The 12551-nt window shown below is 39.7% G+C and overlaps 1 protein-coding gene across 1 annotated transcript in view; it reads left to right on the top strand.

Moving 5' to 3' along the window:
• Positions 1-12551, top strand: part of CRYBG1 (crystallin beta-gamma domain containing 1) — a 95160-nt gene that overhangs the window by 23569 nt on the left and 59040 nt on the right. The window contains exon 2 of the mRNA XM_051792342.1: positions 6369-6498. Coding sequence (XP_051648302.1) covers positions 6369-6498 — 130 coding nt within the window. The remainder of the gene's footprint in view (positions 1-6368; positions 6499-12551) is intronic.

The raw sequence follows: 12551 nt of genomic DNA, 5'->3' as shown, positions 1-12551 counted from the left end.
TCAGGCAAAGCTCTGTGCAGTTTTTGTGTGTGCAAATATATCGTGGAACAAAGCGACAAGGTAGCACACCTGCTCTTTGTGATGTTTTGTGTGGCTGGAGCAGCACATCGTGTCCAGCTCTGGACATATCTTTGCTGGAGAGGTGTTGTGAGAAGGAAAGAGAGAGGAGAACATGGGAATTCATTTACAGAATGGAGGATAATGCTAAATCATGTCTGAGCGAGAGATGCAGCTGAAGCCTGCGAGTATTTAAATGGTGTAAATTTGCTGAACAAAGAAAGGAATTATTTAGGCTGACTTAGTAAGGCAGATTGGAGTAACTATAACAAAGGGTACTTTTAGGTGAAGTATTAACCCTGTTATTAAGATGTATGACAAAACACTTCGAAGTAAGCCAGTAGGAATACTTCTGTGCTGACAAGATGTGACCTAAGGTAGTTTAAACATACTTTTCTATCTCTAGGATCTGTAAAGGTGGAGGCAGAAAGGTGAAACTTGATTCACCTGTGAATCTGAAGCCTGGCCATTAGATGGCAGGGTGCTGGCACAAGAGGGTGCTTGCCTCCCCATCACTTCTTAATGCCATGCCCAGGGAAGAGCTGAGAGCCATTCATCAGTCCCAAGGCCTGGGAGAAGTTTGAGATGCTCGGTTTCCCTGTGAAAATGACACACACGCATCCTGTCGCTCCTACAGCAGAAGGTCATATAGCAGCTGTCCCCCAAGCACATGTCCCTTCAAGGACATGCGTGTCTGCTCTGGATTTTAACTCCTTGAAACTCTTTGTGAGTAGGTAGGTATGTGCAAGAGGAGCTCCAGCATAACAACCAATTGCTAGAGGAGCTGAAGTCAGCTCTTCTATAACCAGAGATACAGTAATGGGACTGCTGAGGCAGTGGGAAGAGGTGATGTAAATGTGGTACATAGCTTGCTGCAGACTGTTCAGGAAGTCCACATACTGGTTTTGTGGAAGAGATGACAGAAAGAATAACAAGCACTAGCTTTGTGTAGAAAACTTCAGCCCACAGCAGGCTGTTTGTAATGACAGCAACTCAAATAATGCACGATTAAAAAACCCTTGTTTAAAATAGTCTACAGTGCTAAAGGATCTGCCTCAGGGAGTGATCCTTATATAGGTATCCACACCTCTTACATCTCTGAAGTGAACTGTTTGTGTTTGTGCTGCCTAACATTTGACCCGGGTCCGATGCCCCCATGGCTCTAAGATCATAATTATATTTTTGTGGCTTCAGTTCAAAGTGTCTAAAGTAATGTGAAGGCTGCTTTGCTGCCTGCAAGACCGGTGTTTTTATGCCAAAGGTATGCTGCATGCTGTGGGGTGTGGGGCATGCAGAGGATATCTGAGGGCAGGAGGCTAGTTGGGATGGTGCAGGGCAGGAGAAGCCACAGCTGGTCTAGTTCCATCCTTGCTGTGACATCCTTAAGGCAGTCCATCCACAGAGCTGCACCTTGACTTTTCCTTGGAGGGAAGTAGTTGGTTTCCTCCAGGGGAGAGTCCAAGCACACAGTGATGCATGTGTGGTACGGAGGACAAGGGGACCAGGACCAGGGAGTGAACCAGGAAGGTAAATTATTTGACAGTGTAGGTGCACTGGTCATAGTCACGAGCACTGAGGTGGTGACTGAACCGGGGAGAAGACTCTTACTGCTCTTTATCTTGTTCTCCGTTCTGTAGTAAATCTTTAGTCAGGTATTTTGCTGATCATATTGATATTTGCTGTTCCCAAGGAAAAATTCAAGTGCTGATAATGGTGTGGGAGGGGGAAGACTGGGCAGAGGATCTGAATAAACAAACAAAATGTCTTTCCATTTTAATCAAGCTGTTCTTGTTCATACATGCTCTCTCTCTCTTCTAAAAAATTATCTCATCCTATGTTGATTGAAAAATGGGAATTAATAGACAAGAACTCTCTACTGGGTATGGGCTGAAGACTTGTGAAAAATAGCAGGCTGGAAATGGATCTCAGGGCTTAATATGATTGATTATGAGGGAAGTCATGGCTGTAAAATTATAAGGATGCCAGTTTAGTAAGCATTATTAGTTTAAAATCTATGGCAATCTCCTCTTTTCTTCTTTTTCTTTGTGAGTTGTTTTCTTATTGGTCCTGTCTTACTGTTTTCATGTATTTATGTCTGCAGGTTCATTCCCTTCAAAATGATTTGTAATTGTCATATTTTAAGTCAGTATATTATGTTGGGGCTGAACTGTGTGGTCTGCAACATAAAAAGAGCACTCCCCAGTTCAATTCCTATCTGATGATTTCCTTTCCCAGTCAGTGGTTCTACTGTAAATCAATATCTCTGTACAGGCGAAGAGAAGATGTGTATACCTACAGAACTTCACCTTCCTCCTCTTAGTGCCTCATGCTCTCTCCAAAAGCTTAGTAATTTCCAAGGCCTCCTACCTGCTCTGCCTTTGCTTCACTGTAAAATTAGTTATTATTTTAACTAAAAGCTGTATGAAAACATGTGCAGGTTTTGGCTGGGATAGAGTTAATTTTCTTCATGGTAGTTGGTACAGGGGAATGGTTTGGATTTGTGCTGGAAACAGTGTTGTTAACACAAGGATACTTTAGCTACTGCTGAGAGGTGCTTGCACAGTCCAGGCCTTTTCTGCCTCTCACGCCACCCTGCTGGAGAGGATGCTGGAGGTGCACAGGGAGCTGGGAGGGGACACAGCTGGGACAGCTGACCCCCATTGGCCACAGGGATTTTCCATATCTTATGGCATCATGCTTAGCATATAAAGCTGGCAAAGAAGGAGAAAGAGGGGATGTTCGGAGTGATGATGTTTGTCTTCCCAGGTCACCGTTACAGGTGATGGAGACCTGCTTTACTGGGGATGGCTGAACATTTGCCTGCCCATGGAAAGTTCTGCTTTGCTTTCATGCACAGCTTTTACTTTACCTGTTAAACTGTGTCTATCTCAACCCATGAGTTTTCTCACTTTTCCAGTTCTCTCCCCCATCCCACCAGGGGAAAGTGAACAAGCAGCTACATGGGGCTGAGTTGTCAGCTGGGGTTAAACAATCACAACATGCCAGACATGCATTGCTGTAGACCAGGTAAACATACTCTGACCATTTTTGACATAATCGGTTGAACTATTTAGTAGTCAAACATGTAGTCTGTGATAAATACTCACCCCTCAACATTTCCTGATTTAAAAATTCTTACCTCCACAGACAAAGCTCCTCTCCAATTACTTCTGACAATTGATGGGCCTTGCAAAATATCTGAGACGGTTTCATAATGTGCTTAGCATGTTGCAAGCACCCGTCTCCCCGTGGCCCTCAGGGCTCTGAGCGAGTAGGTATGGTTACACAAACAACTCTGAGTGAGAAAAGCAAGGGTGTGGGTTGGCAGTGCCTCAGCTTCTCTATGACAACTGTCCCCCCACCTGCCCTTGCCCCATGGTGAGTTCCTTCACCATGAGTTGGGGTGAGCTGCTCCACATTTGGGCTGGAAGGAGAATTTGGCTGGGCAGCTAGGGCAGAGGATGTACAGCCCTGTGCCTTCACACCTTGTCCTGCCCTCAGGAGCTTGTGTGCGTGCCCATGCTTTCAGGCAGGAAGCATACTGCAGCATTTCCCTGGAAAACTGCCTGATGCCATAAAGTAAAACTTCTAGGAGGCTCTGGTGAGCTCAGCTCATCAGCAGATTGTTGGGAGGATAGACGTTAAACTGTGAAGAAATTCAAAGACTGCCTTTTCTCACCTGTTTGGAAATTTGGAGTTGGCTCTTTTCCAGCGCAACGTCTTCAGGTTGAAACGTTTTATGCTGCTTCTGTGAGCTCCAGTTTTTCCAACTGCGAAGTTGTGTCCTTTAAAAAAAAGTGTCTGAAAGAATCAATGCTGCTTCATTACATGTGAAAGCAGCAGCTTCCTGGCTACTGCACCATGCCCTGAAGTCTGACGGTGTCTCCCGGAGTGGGCACCACAGTGTGAGGATGCCCCAGAGAAGGACCTGCCTTCATTGCTGGAAAGGAGCCAGCAGCTGCCTCCCAGGTGGATGTTGCTAGCTTGCCGGGGGACCAGCACAGCCCCCTTCTGTAGCAGGACACAGGGTATCCTGGGGAAACATCATGACTTCCTATCTAGGAAGTGTTTACTTCTGGAGCTTCCTCTTTTTGACGTTTGGGATTGGTGGCATTTTATTTTCTGACATATGTTTCATTATATAGCACTTGGGGTGCAGATGCCTGGCACCAGCCCAGCAGCACCATTGTGAGTGGTGGCCTCTTGCAGAGTGTTAGTGTTACCTTAACACTTGACACCTCTTCCATCCACTTCCCATGGTGTGCCATTATTTTCTTCCTCCTTACCCTGACTTCTCATCCAGACTTCAACCAAGTACCTTCCCAGTCTCCTGCCCATACCATGTCACTTGTTCCATTGCTTTCAGTCACAGAGTTGATAGTCCTCAGCCTACTGTTACTCCCTCCTACAGAGGCCTCTGATATCAACCTCAGACAGGGTAGGGTGCCACAGGATCTTTCAGCACTAGCTGAGCAGCTTTTTAATGTGATTTTTGAATTTTCTTGTATGCAACATGTGGAACCACCCCAAAAGCAATCTCTATTGGTGGAGGCAGAACATGAAAATCAAGATGGACAGCTCAAAGTCAGCTTTGTCTTGGGGAAGGTAGCCAGCTATTAAGAGTTTCTTCCTTAGAAATAGGTAAATAAACAAAATAATTGCACATGTTTATTGGGATATGTGTTAAAATGTCAAAACATTTTCACCACAATTATGCAATAAACTGAGCAACTTTATAAATATGCCTGAGGCTTTTCTGCTCACTTATTTACTCTTTGAAAACTCTATATGAAAGGCAGTTATAAAACTGAATTTGCAACTAAAGCTGTACAAACAGAGCTGGATTTGGGACAATGGGATGAGTCTGGAAAAGAAGCCTGTGGGAAAGGGGAGTTTTGATTCAACCAAAATGGAAAATATGCATATTTTAAGGACAAAACAAAACTAGAACATTTCCAGACTTTTTTTTTTTCCTGCTGAAAGCAAAATACTTGATGAGGGTATTTTCTACCTAAGATCTGTCAGTGTTTCAGACTGGGTGGGTTCCTCAAATGGCTGCCAGTATGGTGGTTGTCTGTGAGACTCCGCTTACCCTGTGAGGAGAGGATGGAGACTTGGGCCTCGTTCAGTTTGGGAGAGGAGGCAGCTTTAGAGGGTGATGGAGACAGATCCAGACTTTTCACAGTGGTGCATGGTGGGAGGACAAGAGACAACAGTCAAAAGTTGATAAAGAGAGGATTCAGACTGGATGTAAGAGAAAACATTTTCACAGTTGTCGAGAGAGGTTGTGGTGTCTCTGTCCTTGCATGTTTTCAAGAGTTGTTTGGGTAAAGCCCCAGGCAACCTGCTGTAATCCCATAGCTGACCCCAATTCAGGCAGGACAGTGGACCAGAGGCCACTGGGGTCCCTCCCAAACTGATTTGTTCTATGATCCTCTGAAAAATACAGTCCAATTTTGAAGTAAAAATATCAAAATACATACATTTTTAAAAAAGCTGAATTCTAACTCATTGTTGAATCATCTAAAGGACTAAATATATAAACTGTCATATTTATCAACCTTTTAATTAAACTGTATCTTCAGAGAACCCTGTATTTTTGCTACTTTGATTTTTCAGACAGTGAAATGAAAGAGGTTATATAAATTGGTCAGTTTTTACTATTTTCTTTCTCTCTTAGGGGGAGACTAAGTAAACTTTTTCACATTCTTTGGATTCAGAATTTCAAAATTGACACTGCAGAATAAACATAAACAAAATTAGGTCCCTTAAGCTTTAGAACTGACTTGCTAAAAATTAATGTATTGTTTTAAAGATTGTGGGCACTTGCATTGTGATAGCATTTTCCCACTAAGTGACCTGTTTTGAAAATTCAACTGATTCTTTACTGAGAAAGCTTCCAGAAGGAAGGTGAATAGAACATGATTGTAATGTAGAACTGTAAACCCCAAATGTTGTAATCTGCTGTCTCTGAAGAGGTGGAAGGACAGAAGATAAGACGACTAATTTTTTTGCCTTATGGCTCTGATGTGGTTATCCTGCTGAGTATTGTATTTGGTTTTTGGTTGTTTTATTATCGGGAAAAAGCTGACAGCTTAGTCTCAGCTAAAGAAGGTGGGATGAATTAATGTCTAATAAGAGGAACAAGTAGTTTGGCTAAAATGAAGCAGTAAACTTCAGAAGTACCAGAGGCCTGGAACCACTACAACGGGAGAAAACATCTTAGTGTTTTGTCAGAAGTACAGCAGATAAGAGTTCAGACTTTATTTTGCTAGGGTGCATTAATTGAACAGTGTTTACTCTCCTTTCAGGTACTATGATGTATCGAGCAGACGCTACACTGTTCAAGAAAACCAAATACCATCAGTAATCTGTCCACACTCTTATGTTCTTCCAGCAATATCAATGTCTACTGCCTCATTACCAGCAGCACTTAGAAAGGTAAGAAAAAACTAAATACTTATGTCTATATTAAAAAATATGTATACAAACACACATCATAAAGATGACTATTCTGGAAACAGAATTTAACACTAGATATAATTGTAATCTTCCTTTAAAAGAGCTGTGTTTGAAGTACTGGAAAATTTTCAAATTAATATTGTATACGGAAATAAGGAAGATACGTAATGACTATAGCTGTCATGAAGAGACAACAAAGAAAATGGCTCAAGGGGATCTTCCACATGCTCCCAAAAACCATATGGCTTTTTCCTTTTGTTCATAAAAAATATATAAACCAAAATAAAAAAGGAACAGCACCTACACTTTTACAGTTTCTCCCTTAACCCATACTGTTTTCTGTTAAGTTTTTTTTTCCCAGAGAAGGAGAAATGGCTACATGTTTGTTTTGAGTGTTCATTTAGCTCATGTAGTGTTACTCATTTGCTTGGCAGCAGTATTACTGCATGGAAGCAAGCTAGGGAAAATGCTAATTACTTCTGTTCTAATGTGAGAACTTAATTTCAGATTGCAGACAAAGTTGTGCAATCCCATTCTTGTCTTTATTGTCATCTTTCCATGGAAAGAGAAATACTGTTTTTCCACATTAACAAAAGTACTCAGCAGGCCAGTAATTGAAAAAGTTGCTTTCTTCTTAGTTGAGGAACTAATATTCCTCTAAGGCTTAAAATATTCTGTCTTTAAAACAAATAAATTTATTTTCTGGTCTTCTCAAGCCAGCAAATCCCATGTACTAATTTCTGTATGAAGCGTTTGTAAAACACTCATTGGTCTTTAGTTGAATACGCAAATAATACAAACCCCGAACATCCTTTGTGGTCTCACTCAGCATCTTAGTTCTATCGATACTGTTGAAACATCCAGCAAAAAGGTATCAGTTCTTCACAAAACAGCAAAATGGCACACTACTGTGATGGGATGACGTTTTCATTTTAGTAGAGCTAGCTGGGGAATTAGCTTTCCAACAGAAAAAAAATGCTGTTCACCATATTATGGTCTTGGATGGACTTGCAAGGACTTCTAGAAAAGCAAGTAGATATTTGATATTTTTCAGTGAAAATTTAAGAATGGCAGAATTCAGCTGTTACTTAGTGAGCTCTGAGTTGGCATTTTGTTCTTCTTTTGGAATAATTTGTTCATACTTACAGCTAAATTAAACTGTTGGGATGTCAATTCTCTAACTTGGAACCAATCCATTTGTACTAAGAACATTTACAACCTTTTAAATGAAGCCTCTAAAAGTGTATGAGACCAGGCCACATAATTTTATACTTTGATGTATAACACAAAGGTCTGATTGTTGGATAAATCATAAAAATCAAGGAATTTGCGTGTGGTGTGTGTGTGTGAATTCAGCAGTTTCTTCTGTATTAGGATAATCTGCTGCTGTGTGTAATAACATCTGATGACAGATGGTTTATGGGGATTGGGATTTAATGAAGCCCTGCCTTCCCTCAGCATTTCTTGTGGGAGAGCGGTAGAAAATGGTGCATTACAAAACATAAGCTGTTTGCATCAGGCTCCTCTCTGTTGCAGTTCTCTCTAGGGAAATCTGCTCATAAGCCTTTCAAAGGTAAATGAACTAAGAGTCTTGCAGACTAATGTACACAGCCTAATTTGTTTTATCCTCTGTTTTTGCCTAATTCATAATATTCCCTTTACCTTGGGTGATTAAGAGCTGACTCCAGCAATGACTAAGACAGGCTTTCGTACATTCTTGTATTAATTAAACAGTCTTCCTAAGAAACCTTGCTTATCAGTCTCTGGAGCTTGTAACATTTGGTTTTGTTTTCTGGGAAATAAAAAGGTAATTTTATGTTGCTTCTTTCCCTTTTCTTTTTGTAGTAGTGATTATTAAATGATGGAGTTCACTGTCACCTAGATTGCCTTCCTCTCTCAGCCAGTTCATGCCTGCTAGTCAGCAGAAGATCTAAAATAGCCACTCCCTTAATGGTTTTCTTCACCTTCTGAAGAAAAAGCTGTCTCCAGCATATTCTAAGAACTTGTTGGACTGTCTCCTTTTTGTATTTATTTTCCAACAGAAAAAAAATACAGGAAGTAATTAAAGCCATCAGGTTCTGTCCTTTTGGATGCTTCCTTTGCTTGATCAAAACCCAGACTTCTCTCCACCCAATTAACTAGTGTATAATAAGCTTCTATCATAATATACCCTGTTTTTCCCTTTTCATCTTCTTCCAGGATTGTTTCACAGATCTTCATTGTACCTATTCCTGTACTTCGCAGCAACTGTTCTTGACATACAGTGCAACTTTATTTCTCTTTCTTTTTGTTTGACTTCTGTAAATACTGGTGATAAAACAGCAGGAAATTAAATAATGATTAAATCAATTGCTTGATAGTGTTGCTCAGGGAATAAATGTTGTGTTGCCCAAATTATAAGGCAAAATACTTCCTCTCACCACGTAATTTTTTAGGAAAAGAGTGACATCCTTCTATAACAATATTGTTTTCTTGTCAGATGTCTCCGATGTTGATTCAGATGTATGTCTAGTTTTGTACAAATATTTCCACTTTTTCCCTTTGCAAGGTTGTCTGGAATTTATAATTTTGTTTGTGGTGAGCTTCCGATTTAAACAACCAAAAATGTCAGCTATAGAACAATGAAAGAGAGATGTTCTTATCAAATATATAAATAGCATATGTTTATTAAATCACTGGAGGTAACTGAGTCTTTGAAAAATTAAAAATCATACAAATTTGAGTATACATTTCATTTTCGGGTTCAGTTCACTCGATGATCCTCGTGGGCCCCTTCAAACTCAGAATATTCTGTGATTCTGTGAGATTCTTGACTTTTCTAGTCCTGTACTATTTAATGTGCAAAACATTTGTTTTACAAAAATGAAGGTTAGCAGTTTCTCTTTTGGAATTTTGGCAAATAGATGTTTGATAACACACTATTAAATATTAAAAAGCCCTCTGAAATAATCTCTGGATGAATAATTTCTAGATCCGCAAAATACACTATTTCTAGATTTCTAAAACTCATTTCTTTTCCCTTTCCCAAATAATGCACTGCATCCCTGGTTGCATTTGCACAATCAAGTTTTGCTCAGTGGAGCTAAATAGGAGTATTTGGTGTCCTTGGATTTGTTTGCAAATGAGAGGAAAATAGCTTGATTAGATTCCTGTTTATATTTAGAATGTCTTTGTGGATTCACACTGAAGATTATTTGAGCTGTCATATAGCCTGTACTGCATGAAGTAGATATCTTTTAGACTATTTAATTAATAAAACAATGTGGCCAGTGTTCTCACTATGAATGAAGAAACAACTTCCTGAATGTTTATTTCATTCACTTTGGATAAGTAATAATTCAATTCGAGGACCAAATCACAGGTAAATATATATTTTGCAGTCAAACAGCTTCAATAGTGACAAAATACTAATACCAAGGGAGAAGGAGTCCTACCTGTGATATGGCAAACTCAAATGACCTTAAATTATGTAGTTAAAGACAAATAGGTGTTAGAGGCATTTATTCCCTTAGAGAATAATTTCAGATTTAGATTGGCTTCTGCTGATAGTAAAATGAGTGAATGAAAAGAAAGTTCTTAATGCTTCATTATTTGTACATTTCCTTTGAATTAGGAATAACGATCACAAAAATCTAGACTTTAAAATTCCGTGCAAGATACTTAGGCCTAAACATTTTTTTTACACAACTGTGTACTGTAATGCTGTCTCTCCTCTTATATTCAGGTGTTGATTAGTCACATTTTCAGATTTATTACCAGGTACCTGTCTAAAGGTTTCTCAGGATTCTCCATCTAGATAAGAGTTCTCACACCTACTTGCTCCCTGAACACAGTCACTGCCTTTCACACAAAGATTCAGTTCTGTGACATGAATATTTATCGAAGGAAACTGGGTGGAGTACTTCTAACACCCAGGTGTGGCTGTGGAAGCCCATTTTGATTCTGTGTCAAATTACTGGATTAAATGAGTTTATTCTATCACTGCCTTTGCCATATTCCTGACACAGCAGATATGCAGATGCCTAATTCCTTCTGCTCTTCTAACTCATGTTTGAAGATGATAGTTCATCAAGGTGTAGGATATTTTCATTTTAGGATTCCTCTTCTGCTTCTTCAATTTCATTGCTACCTTGCTCAGAGAAATGTTAGCAAGACATCCAGCCCGGGTCCTCATACACTTTTCCTTACAGTGGTTTATTTTCTCAAGAAATAGCAAAACCTAAAGTCTGTTTGGGATCCATGGGGTTACTAATTACTTCCCAGACTGATGTTTAAATGGTAGAAACAAAGCATTTTATATTGTCATTTGATAATCTTCAGTACCAAGTAAGTGAGAAAGCAGGTGAGCCAATTTCCAAAGTAACAAAGTTACCAGTTCGTGGATAGGTGAGAGGAGCCTGCTCTGAGGAAAGCAAGTCATTGCCTTAAGGTTCACCACAGTTTTTAGTAGATAAGGCCTTTCAGTGGTTAACCAATCTCCTCCCAGAATTTGAGACCAAAAGAAGAGAAGGCATCCTTCTCCATCTTGGAATCAGAAAGCTAAAAAAAACCTTTTAGCCAAGGTCCTATGAAGTAAGTCATCCAGGGGCTGAGAATATTTCTTAGTGTTGGTGTTCGCAAAGGAGAAAAACCCCCACAATCTCAGAGCACAAACCTGACTTGTGCAAAGACTGAAGGGGGAAAGGGAAATCATATGACTGAAGCATTTTTTTCTTTTGAGGTCAAGGGCAGGTATAGCAAGGCAGTCACCTGAGAGGGGCCTGGGTGAGGCAGGGGGCTGGGCTTCTTCCTCCTTTGGTTTTGTTTTCTTTTACAGTCTAGATACGTCCTCCCTATACTGCTCGAAATTGTTGCAGCAGGACAAAGTTTTACTGCATTACCTGAAAAAAACTGGGGAAAAAGCCATCTCAGTGCTGTGCTGGATATCTGGATTCTTGCCATAGTTTTTCTCTGCTTAACTACACTTATGTTCAACTTTGGTATAAAATGAGGCACTGTGATCTGTTGTGATTTTTTTTTCTCTTCTTCAGTATAACTGTTGTGTTCTTTACCTGGTAAAATTACTATTATTCCCTGTGTGGTAAATATAGCAAGGGTCACTCAGGTTGGGTTGTAGACCTCACTGAGAGCACGTGTTCAGTGCAGACAGTTCATTTGCTACTGTATGATGGTTCCAGCCACCATCCTTCTTCAAGTGTACCTTGTTTCCCTGAAATAATGGTCAAACTTTCCACCTCCCTCCCAGGCTTAACAGGTTGAATAATTTTCCTTTTTTCTTTCTTTTTTTTTTTTTAATCATACTAGGAGTTCCCCCTTGTTAGTAGATGCATAGATTCAAAATTCCTTGGATAATCCCCACAAAAAGCTGGCGTTCACTTACTCCCTTTTCAGTTAGTCATGTTTATGCTCACTCTGCTAGGGCTAGTTTTTAGTCATGTTGCTCCCCATAGTCATTCCTACAGATAAGAGTGAGTAGCCTCCCAGGTTTTAAATTTAAAGTGTAACTGTTAGATTTTTTATATAGCCAGGTCTGCCTATGAGAGTCACCTATATGTTATGTGCTTCTAGTGCACTAACTTATGGGAAATCTGGATAAATACATTTCTTTGATTTAAATCAATCAAAAAATACAGCAGTAAAGATTTTTATAAGCTAAAATATATATAGCAATTTTATTTACATTTATATATATACATGTGTACAGATACATGTTTGGATGTATATTTAAATGTATATGTGAACTGAAGGATTTTTGGGGAATCTTATTCATAAGGCATGGCTTTGGGATTGCTCTTTTGATGTAGTTGTGCGAATTGAAGAGAATGGTATATAAACAGAATGGAAAAAAATCAGATATGGTGAAGCATGGATCACATAAGAGCTTTTGATAACACTCAGAATAGCTACATTATTCATTGTCTGTATGTCTTGTAACAGGATGTTATAGTGATGCCCAGCACAGTAATTCCTTATTGTGGTTTAAAATGTGTAGGAAAACATGAGAACGTTGTTATAATTTATCCAAGTTGTTG

The sequence above is a fragment of the Manacus candei genome, unplaced genomic scaffold, assembly GCF_025592945.1.
Source record: "Manacus candei isolate 608988 ecotype Guabito, Panama unplaced genomic scaffold, ASM2559294v1 h1tg000034l, whole genome shotgun sequence".
Classification (NCBI taxonomy): domain Eukaryota; kingdom Metazoa; phylum Chordata; class Aves; order Passeriformes; family Pipridae; genus Manacus; species Manacus candei.
This window is presented reverse-complemented; position numbering and strand designations above follow the sequence as displayed.